Source organism: Myotis brandtii, unplaced genomic scaffold (genome assembly GCF_000412655.1).
Source record: "Myotis brandtii unplaced genomic scaffold, ASM41265v1 scaffold469, whole genome shotgun sequence".
NCBI lineage: Eukaryota > Metazoa > Chordata > Mammalia > Chiroptera > Vespertilionidae > Myotis > Myotis brandtii.
Window position 1 is genome coordinate 424,329 of NW_005367911.1, and position 10,488 is coordinate 434,816.

The window sequence follows — 10,488 nt, forward strand, 5'->3', positions numbered from 1 at the left end:
ATTGGAAATTGGTTTAGATACTTTGGAGCCCGTCCAGCCGGGCGGCTGATGAGAAAACAGGAAGTGGGGGAGGCTAGCTTAGCTGGATCACATCCAGGTCTTGGTAAAGAACTGCCTATTTCCGTTTGGCTTATACGTAAAAATTCTTTTAGCAAGAGCATTCATCTTGAACTGGTGGAGAACAGCAAAGCTATGGTTAGGCCCATCTGTCCTTGCAGTTTAAGCCAGTCATGTCAGGGAGCTGGGGCCTAGGCCTTCAACTTTCATTAACTGGCATCATTCTAACTTCATGCCACTGACTCACCTTGGCTTGGCACAAGTCAGCTTTTCCTCTATGTCGAATTTTTTTTTTTTCCAGGATACCAACAATCTCTTTAATGAGACAGGCCTGGGAACCTGAGCTCTGATTACTGTCTCCACCAGAGGCTTGTACAGATATCCCGGACGTTAAAATGTGTGACCTGGAAAGCTGAGTGTCTGGACCTGGGAAGCTGGGTGTTGGACAAAATAAAAAAACAAAAACGGTACCTTTCTAATACCAGAGTCCCCTGCCCAAGGAGGCTTATGAGGTCCTTAAAAAGAAGGGGATGGGGTTGAGGAGGCTCTGTGTTGCTGCTTTGTTTTTTTCCTTGCAGACTTCATTTTAGTCTTCCCGTTATCCTTTCCTAGCATTCCGTGCCCCCAAACAGTGTCACCCCCGCCCGCCCCCCGCTCTCTCGTTCTCTTTACTTAGGGCCCTAGGCCCGCTTTGTGCCGGTGAGTCTCGGCCCTCCCGCAGCAGAAGCCGGCCGTTCTCAGCCACGGCCCCTCCATCCCACCCGCGGCATCCGCCCCCTCGGCCCCTCGGAACACGAACGGCTCTCCCATCCCGTCACTGACAAGAACCGCTGCCCCCAGACACGGAAAAAGTCGCCCCTCTTCTTGACAGGACGCCTCCCTTGAACTTCCCCAAGCCCCTCTCGGAGCGACGTGACCCCACCCCCAGGTCATCGCAGCGGCTTCCTTACCAGCTTCCCGCCCCCGGGGGGCGCCTGCCAGAGGCCAGCGCAGGGACCGTTCGCCGCCAGCTCTGCTGCTACCCCTGCGGGGTGAATCTAACATGGCGGAGAGAGACAGAGGCTAGTCCCCAGTTTCTGAGTTTCCGACAAGATGATTGGCTCTTACTGCTTGTCCCTCAAAGCTACCATCCTATGGATTGGTCGAAGGCGCGTTTGCGGGGGCTGGACTAGAGCTGCCCGAACCGCACAACAATAATAAACACTGGGGATGAGGGGCGGAACCTCGAGTGCGCAGCCGTGGGCTGGAACCGCAGTCCCCTTCCCAGGTAAACTCTGCGCCCACTGCGTTCCCTTAGGTCACTGACCTAGAGGGCTACTTACTCGAGATGCGAGGGGCTGGATGGGAATTGTAGTCTTCCTAGGACTTGTAGGTTCTTCAGCTTATTCTCCTCTCTTAAGATGTGCAAACATAACATTCCAATCCATATCTGTTGACGTGAGAAGTGTGCGAAGCTCTTTATGAACTGGGCCGCCCTGAGAATCGTGCCCGCTTCCAGTGTCGGAAGCTCCTCTCCATAGGACTACAGCTTCCAAGGAACACTGTGGCGAAGGTCTTGTGGTCCGCAATGCATGCTGGAAATCGTAGTATTTTTGCCTACAATCCTTTTATTTACCTAAACTGGAGACTTCCATTGCGGCGGAAAGGGGGAGGTAGCGAGACCTCACCTTGCGAGTGTGTGGGCACTATCTTGCGTTCAATTCGGGCCTCAGCGAGTCGGACCCCAGCACGGCAATCTCTGTGACGTAATAATAAGCCGTCTCTGGAAGCGTAGAGGTGAGAGGGCGGGCGCCTAATGGAAAACTCCTGGAGAATGCCTTCTCTTCCGTCTCTTACTGATTACGTAACAGGGAACGAATGGCTGGCCAATTGGAAGCCCCTAAGGACTCTCGCTCTTTCAGCTCCGCCCTTCCGCAAACGTGTTGCGATCTCGTATTCTGAGAGGCTCCCGCTCAGCCGCAGCGGCCGGTTTCCGTGGCAACGGAAAAGCGCGGGAGTTACGGATAAATTGAATTTGCGACTGCGCGGCTTAAGCTGCCTGAGCTCTCTCAACCCAGGACGGTCGCGGGGTGCTTTTCAGACAACTGGGTTCCTGGGCCGGGAAAGCCGAGACGCTTTGATCTGAGTAGAGGTGAGGGAACTTTGGGGGGGCGGACAGGCTAGGAGCAGGCGTGCAGAGAGTGGGGGAGGGAACTTCTGAAGGACAGCAAGGGGGGTGTTATCTGGCAGGGGCCAGCGGGAGCGTGGAACCCGGGACGCCTAAGAAGTTGCGTAAGGCATAGTCGCGGGGAGGGGTGCACTTTGTGGGTCGCGCGGTGGGGGAGGCACGGAGAATAAGGAAGGGGTGTGTCCGAAGGGGAATCCAGATGATAGGAGCTGGAATGTGTTTTGAGGGCGCCACTATAATGTGAAAGAGGAGTTGGTAGAAGTGAGAAGGGGACCCTGATGAAGAAAGAATAGGGGCAGAAATGTGTCTGGGAAGAGGAGGAGACAGGATTTTGTGGGAGGGAGAGCCCTTACGAACTGTATCCAGATAGGTTTCCGAGAAGAGACTAGAGGAAAGTGGAGGGGCATTACTAACCACAGAGGCTGCCGGCATTGGGGGTGCCCGAGGCTCCTGAGATGGGTGCAAGCCAGTGGAAGACACTGGGGAAGGACAGGGGTGGGGAGCCTTGGTTGGTGTTGGTTTTGTTTGTGTCGATTATGGTTTTATGCAAGAAAAAGAAAGCAGCCAGGATGATTGGAGAAATGTGAGGCTACAGCCACTCATCCAGTCACCCCACTGTGGCTTTCCCTTGCTTGGAGAAAGGAAGAGACCAAAGGGAAGTGGAAGGAAATGGTTGGAGGCTATATGTGAAAAAATAAAGAATTTAAAGTGACCTGAATTACAATGAAAAATTTAGAATGTTAAAAAATAAAGCTTTTGTTATTAGTTTTATGGTTGGCATAATTCTAAAGCACTCCCATCTTAAATTTCTCCTATTTAAAAACCAGAGGCCCTCGCCTGGCCTGCGGGGATCAGGCGGAAACCAGCTCTCTGACATCCCCGGAGGGTCCCGGATAGCGAGAGGGCGCAAGCCAGGCCAAGGGACCCCATCCGTGCATGAATTCGTGCACGGGGCCTCTAGTATATAGATAGATACAAATATAGACAAATAACCACATTTGTTTATGTGTTAAAGTTCATTGTAACAGGGAGAGATGGATTTATGTGCGGATCGAGTTGAAGAAGTACAAAATGTCCTTAATGCTATGCAGAAAATCTTAGAGTGTCCAATCTGGTAAGTCAACAGAATTTATTAATTTGAGATTTTTCCTTATATGAGTATATCCTATGCAAATGAATAGAATTGACCTTACATAGTAAGGAGGAAAAATTATAATGTCTGTTAAGATTAGGCTATTAGCCTGGCCGTTGTGGCTCAGTGGTTGAGCATTGACCTATGAACCCTGAGGTCACGGTTCGATTCCCAGTCAGGGCACATGCCTGCATTGGTGGGCTCAATCCCCAGTGTGGGGCGTGCAGGAGGCAGCTGAACAATGATTCTCTCTCACCATTGATGTTTCTATCTCTCTGCCTCTCCCTTCCTCCCTTCCAATAAATAAATAAATTGGAAAGCTGCACTTATTACTCCTTACCTTGAACAAAGGAGAGTAAATTTAAGTAAAATGTCTCTTGTGCTTCATGAAAGTTATTTCTCATATTTGGAGTCAAATAAATAAGATTAAAGAAAATGCAAGTTGTGTTTTCAGAGAAATACAGATATATAAGTAACCCTACTCTCCCTTGCCCTTCAACATTTAAGCCAAACAAAAACAAGAGCTAACTGAGATTTACAGCTTAATTTATGTAACATAAGAGCCAGAGAAGCAGGAAATGGCAATTGGGGGAAAATTGCTTTTGAAAAGTCATAAAACTCATAATTACAAAGAGTGATTAAAAAGTCCTCAATAGTGTGGCATTTGGGTCCATTTATTTTATATTTCCACAGAAAATTAAACCAGCAATTAAAAAACCTCAGATACATAAAAATTAAAGATGTAAGATGAGAAAGTTAATGCTAAATTTTCATTTTGGTCAAATACTGTATATTTTACAGCTGATATATTTTTTAAATCTGTTTTCTATTAGAAATACACAGGTTTTTAAACTAAAATTGTGCAGCCTAGTCATTGTTTAACTCATTTAAATGGAAAGTTCTAGGATGGGAATCATATCTACTTCACTTTTTTTCTTTACAGTGCCCAGAACAGTTTGCTGTTATGTCTCAATAGTTTCTGATTGTGCCTGGAAACAGTGTTACTTATGGTAGCTGGAAAGTAGGTTTCTAGCTTTTTTTAGGTCTCGAGAGCTAAAATTCCTTCTTTTGGTCTCTAAGTCACTTTTGGCATTTATTTCTGATACTTGGTAGTTCTTTCTAACTTTTTACATATGACTATATAAAATTCTTGACTTTCAAAAGAGTTTTTAAAATGTGTATCCTGGTGGGTGGTTGTTATTTTGGAACCTAATCTAGCTTCTTCTTCTAATCACATATCTGTTTTGGAACCTCAAAATGTAGGCATGTAGTTAGGCCTAAAGTATTGACTGGTTTAAAAAGTGTTTTAATATTTGAGCACTTTTTTAAAAAAACTCTCACCTGAGGATATTTTTTCATTAATTTTAGGAGGAAGGGGGAGGGAGAGAGAGAGAGAGAGAGAGAGAGAGAGAGAAACATCGATTGGTTGTTGTCAGAGCACGCAGTAGGAGCCCTGGTGCTCTGAGTGGCTTTGAGTCCATGTATTCTTCTAAATTCTTCCATTTGACTACGCCAGGGCTGGTTCTTCTTCAAACCCTGCCCACTGTGCTAACTGTTGGGAACTTAGTCCAAGTTCCTCCTTTATCCTCTGCTCACTAGTAACAGGTGTTGGGTCCGAGCCCCTCTGCCTGGGGCTGGACCTCCTAGGACGCCGGGTCTCAGTCGGAGAAGCCATGAGAGGTTGTGGGTATATAAGAATGAGTCTTTATTGCTGAAGCCCATGGCCATATGGCCATCAGACAAGAACAGTTCTCACAGCAAAGTCCATACAGTCATGTAGCCGGACACCGGCTAGTGAACATAAATCTTTCCCATAAAGTAGCACCAGTCTCTGTACCCACAGCTATTATCTGAGCAGCCACATGCTGCCTCCTAGACTCACCGCCTCACATCGTAGTGGTATCTGAGCTCTCCAACTCAGCAGCTTTTCCTGTCTCCTGCCCAGCGGCTCTCTCTAGCAGACTTCTTCACACACCTCATCCTGGCTGCTCTCTCTCCATACTCCAGCAGACTTCTCACTCCCGCCATAGCTGACTAGACTGGTCAGTAACATACTTTTATAGTATTTCGATAAAGAAGGCTTCTTGCCAATAGTTACACCAATCATATCGGCTACTGAAGGGCACAGTGTACCGTGTGCCCTTACACCCACTCATGGTATCTTGGCCTGATTAGGCTTCCCAGGCTCAGAGTCCTTGAACATCCCATTTAGGCTCATGCCCAGAGCAGCCTTTGGCCATTCTGGTGTATTGATAACAAGACCTCTGTGCTCCCATTGGCCTTGACTATTCAGGGACCTGGCATGGTTCCCACTTTTGTCTTCTGTATGTGCCCTGCCTGGGGGTCAAACCCACAACCTAGGTATGTGCCCTGACCAGGAATCTAACCCACAACCTTTTTGGTGTATGAGATAACACTCAACCCCCCGAGCTACCCGGCCAGGCTCTAGACACTTGGATAGTAAACATTTACTATCATCAGGATCCAAAAGAGGACATGTTAATTTTTGTCTTTTCATTCCTATTCCCTCTTCAAGCTTTTCCTTCAACATTTACTACCTTTTTCCATATTGGAGTTTTCATCCGTTCAAAGTTTGTTTAGAGTATGTTTGTATAGTTTGGCTTATAATTACTATAGTGAACTATAATTATTTCAGAATTGAGTCAGTGGTGAGAAGGAAAGCCATCTGGTGTAGCTAAATCCACTTTCTTTTACTGAGAATGTTTTTGATATCTAGTTTATCCGAGGAATAGTGATTTGGTAACAAATCAGAGTTCTTTTTTTTTTCTTCAGGTTGTTGTTTTAAATCACATTCAGTCCCAATAATACTACTAACATTACACAAGTCATCTCAGGTTGGAAACATTTTCCCAAGTAGCTTTTAATTTTATTCTTACAATAGCCTGAAGAGACTGGTAGATTGGGTGACAGTTTCCTTACAGGAAACTGAGGTTCAGTCAGGTAGGGTGGTTGGCCTAAAGAGATCTGGTAGTAGAATCTCAGCCTTCTGACTTAATGTGGTATTTTTCTTTTCTTCCCCTGTGCTGCATCAGAAACCCCATGATTATAAGAGTTATGTTACCAAACTCTTGACAACCAGGCTATTTTGACACTTTCTACTTCATTTATCAAAACTTCTATTCATTTTTTTCATTTTTACTTTTAATTTCCAGGACCGTTCTTTGAATGCTGTTTTCCTTTTTTCCCCCAAAAGGGTCATGTTTACTGATTGCCTTCTCCCTGCATTCTCCCTGTTTCCTATAAATTTCTTTTTTCTGTAAGTTTCTTCTGGTGTTTTTATTTTTATTATTTATTTTTGGTGCTCCGCCCAGGAATCGAACCTGGTATCCTTTAGTCTGCAGGCTGATGCCCTGTCCACTGAGCTAACCCGGCCAGGGCTCTTTTTTTTTTTAATGTTTATTGATTTCAGAGATAAGAAGGGAGAGAAAGAGTAGAAACATCAATGATAAGTGAGAATCATCATTCTGCTGCCTCCTGCATACCTCCTACTGGGGATCAAGCCCACAACCTGGGCATGTTCCCTGATCAGGAATTGAACCCTGACCTCCTGGTTCATAGGTCAACGCTCAACCACTGAGTCACACCACCCTGGCTCCATTGATTTTATATAGAGTGGAAGGGAGGGAGAGGGAGAGAAACACATTAATGTGAGAGAGAGACATCAATTGTGGGTTGGTACTCTAACCACTGAACACCAGCCAGGGCTCTTCTCAAATCCTATATAATAAAAGTGTAATATGCTAAGTGTCCGACTGATAGGTCGACCATTCAGTCGACTGCTCAACCAGTTCTATGACGTGCACTGACCACCAGGGGGAAGACGCTCAGACCAGTAAGTTAGCTTGTTGCTGGGATCTGGCAGATTGGGACTGGGCCAGAGGGCCAGACACGCCCTGGAGCCCTCCCGCGGTTCCTCCCTGGCCGGTCGGCCAACCTTCCACAGTCCCTCCCCAGCCGGCCAGCTCCAATTGGCCCCAATCGGGGCCGGCCAGCCAACCTCCTGCAGTCTTTCCCTGGCCGACCAGCCAACCTCCTGTGGTCCCTCCCTGGCCGGCTCCTGTCAGTGCCCATTGGGACTGGGCAAGATGGCCCCAATCGGCCTCGATCACAAGCCAGGCTGAGGGACCCCACCTGTGCACGAATTCGTGCACTGGGCCTCTAGTTTTTAATATTTGTCTAAGTTTATTTTCTTTTCTTTAGTTAGCTTATTACATTGTTTTTACAAAGTAATCACAAAGCCAACATCATGTACCTTTTGAAGTGATGTACCTAAAAGTGTTCTTGCCAAAAAATTGTTTTTGCCAAAAAATGGAACCTGAATTTGATCGAGCCTGTAGAGACTAGAGGAACATATTAAACTACACAACATAGGGTTACAATCAGCAAAATCCAGAATGTGGGAAATTCTATAGGTCAAATGACCTAGTTTTGTTAAATATATTTTATTGATTTTTTACAGAGAGGAAGGGAGAGGGATAGAGAGTTAGAAACATCAATGAGAGAGAAACATCGATCAGCCACCTCCTGCACACCCCCCACTGGGGATGTGCCCGCAACCAAGGTACATGCCCCTGACCAGAATCGAACCTGGGACCCTTCAGTCCACAGGCCGACGCTCCATACACTGAGCCAAACCGGTTTTGGCTAAATGACCTCGTTTTTTAAATAAGTAATGGGGGTGGGGAGAGAAGAAGGGAAAATCTATAGAATAAAAGAGACTTGAGACATACCAGAGACAATGTGTGGATCTTGTTTGAATCCTGATTTACACAGATTTAATTATTAAACTTTTATGAGACAGGAAAATTACAACATTAATTATATATTAGGTGATATTAAGGAAATTATTTTTTAGGAGTAGTAATGGTTTCATGGTTATACTAAAAAAGTCTTTTTCTCTTTTGAAAATATGTTCCAAAATATTTATAGATGAAATTATATGATGGCTGAGATTTATTTTCAAATAATCTGGGCTTTGGGTGGATATCAGCCATGGACAAAAATATTCTTGGCTGTGAGTTGATAATTGTTGAAACTGGGTGGTACATGGAGGTCATTTTACTATTTTATTTGTGCACTAGTAAATGCTTGAAATTTTCCATATGAAGAAATTAAAAAGGTAATCACATGCAAAAAAGAAGTGCTGTCAGGGAATCCAAAAGAAATACAAGAAGATTTTGTCTTTGTGGAGCTTAAAGTCTAGTTGAGATATAGGATATGCACCCACTGATAGCTCTAAAAGTGTATCAGTGAAACCTAATTGATATGAAGTAATATCAACTTATCTTTTAAGTGCTATAGGTCATGTAGAATATTGAAAAAAGTACTGTGTATTCTGTTTTGATGTCTGAAAGCTCAGTGAGAATAAGGATCATATTCTCTGCTGTATTTTTGGCTCCTGGCACAGCAGACATTTAATAAGTATCTATTGAATGAACTTAAAACCTTACCTTGGCTTAGTTATAACCACTTAAAGTTGAACTTCTAAGGATAAATATTTATTTTTAAATAAATTATTGAGCTGCATTTATTTTCTTTTTCTTTTTTCCCTACCCTTCTAGTCTGGAGTTGATCAAAGAGCCTGTTTCTACAAAATGTGACCACATATTTTGCAAGTAAGTTTGAATGTTTTATGTGGCTTCATTATTACCTTTTGTGCTTATCCTTCGTAACAGAGGAAACACCCAACTTTAAAGAAGCTTTAGCTTCTTTAATTAAGTAAGAAAGAAAAATCCAGCTCGATTTCATTCTGTCTCAGAGAATACACAGAAAGTCACCATAAGTTGGTTTTAGCCATAGTTCCTGGTAAAATATTGGCATATCTATCTAGTGGGAAATCAACTCGCTTTGAACAGCTGTTTGTTTTTTGTGTCTATGGGGAAAGCAGATTGCAAGCAATATTTGGCTAAAATTCATGCATACAATGATTCAAGTTTTATTTACATTTTTAAGAATCTTGCCCTTTGAAATGAAAATGCTTCTTTTCTTTTTAATCTTTATTGTTGAAAGTATTACATATGTTCCCCCTTCCCCCCCACATGAAAATGTTTCTTGGTGAAAGAATTCCAGAAAAAGTTTGAAAGGTAATTTGGTGGAACAAGGGTTTTTTTTCCTTTCCCTGATGTTAAGCTATGATTGAGACTTTTCCTGAATGCCAACTAATTTGTTTTTAAGTATTTTTTTCTTTTTCAATTGACAAAGCATGTCCATTATAATGAGTTTAACTAGAACAAAAGGTTATATGATGCAAAGTATATTTCCCTCCTAACCTCAAATCCTTGCCTTCCTCTTCCCTTTCCAGAAACAACTACAGTGATCAATTTCTTATATATCTTCTTGGGAATTTTTAAATTTTAAGAGTTTTTAACTTGGGATTTGTTGGTTTTCATGAATGTCCTAGAATTATATTCAATTTTAAGTTCAACTGTATTAAAAACTGGGCATTTGCAATTTTGGGGGAAGGCAGTCAATAATTTTTATCAAATTCTTAGTATGCTTCCATAACCTAAAAAATGTGAAAAGCATCTGGCATTTAGGATAATGAGGGGGGGATTGTCAAGGGCGGGGGGGGGAAAAAAAAAAGGAGACATATGTAATACTCTTTGTAATACTTTAAGCAATAAAAAAATAAAAATAAAAATAAATAAAATACACTTGGAAACAACAACAAAAAAAAGGATAATGAGGGCTGAGGGCTGGCTGGAGCTGAGGGAAACCTGTTCACTTTGGAGGAATATCCTCTGAGCACTCGTCTGCCAGCTGGCTGGCTCCTTCCTTCTTCTGTATTTTGTATTCTTCCCATTCATCTGTCCTAACAAGGGTCTAGAGCCCATTTCCACTGTCTCTCACCCCTTTCTCACGTCACCACACTGATCTAGATCTCTTCCCAACGGTTTCCTTCTGATTCCTCAGGCCCTTTTCCTTGTTCAAGTGCCGGGGCAGCACAGCTTTCTCTCCCTGCTTCAGGAATTTTTAGTTCTGTGGCCTCTAGAGGGAAGCGTCTCAAACTATAATATAGGACCAGTTTCTTCATAGATTGATACTTTTGTAAAACAAAATGTAAAAGTCCCAGTATTTAAAAGATTACAGGTAGGGGAGGTTGGGGGTTAAT

The 10,488-nt window shown here is 43.6% G+C and overlaps 2 protein-coding genes across 14 annotated transcripts in view; one reads left to right on the forward strand and one right to left on the reverse strand.

Moving 5' to 3' along the window:
* NBR1 (neighbor of BRCA1 gene 1) overlaps window positions 1-1,467 on the reverse strand; it is a 27,510-nt gene extending 26,043 nt beyond the window's left edge. Inside the window, exon 1 of one of the 2 annotated variants that reach the window (XM_005875677.2) lies at window positions 1,380-1,467. The gene's annotated coding sequence lies outside the window, so the exon portion shown is untranslated. Of the gene's footprint in view, window positions 1-1,007; window positions 1,094-1,379 lie in introns of those variants that run through there. The other variant, XM_005875676.2, reaches the window with a different exon arrangement.
* Window positions 1,236-10,488, forward strand: part of BRCA1 (breast cancer 1, early onset) — a 56,600-nt gene continuing 47,347 nt past the window's right edge. For 7 of the 12 annotated variants that reach the window (XM_014547208.1, XM_014547210.1, XM_014547205.1 and 4 more), the window contains exons 1-3: window positions 1,482-2,188; window positions 3,240-3,338; window positions 8,939-8,992. In XM_014547208.1, the coding sequence (XP_014402694.1) occupies window positions 3,259-3,338; window positions 8,939-8,992 (134 nt within the window). In that variant the 5' untranslated portion in view covers window positions 1,482-2,188; window positions 3,240-3,258. Of the gene's footprint in view, window positions 1,325-1,481; window positions 2,189-3,239; window positions 3,339-4,361; window positions 4,378-5,036; window positions 5,040-6,149; window positions 6,231-8,938; window positions 8,993-10,488 lie in introns of those variants that run through there. The other 5 variants (XM_014547204.1, XM_014547206.1, XR_001363935.1 and 2 more) reach the window with 3 other exon arrangements.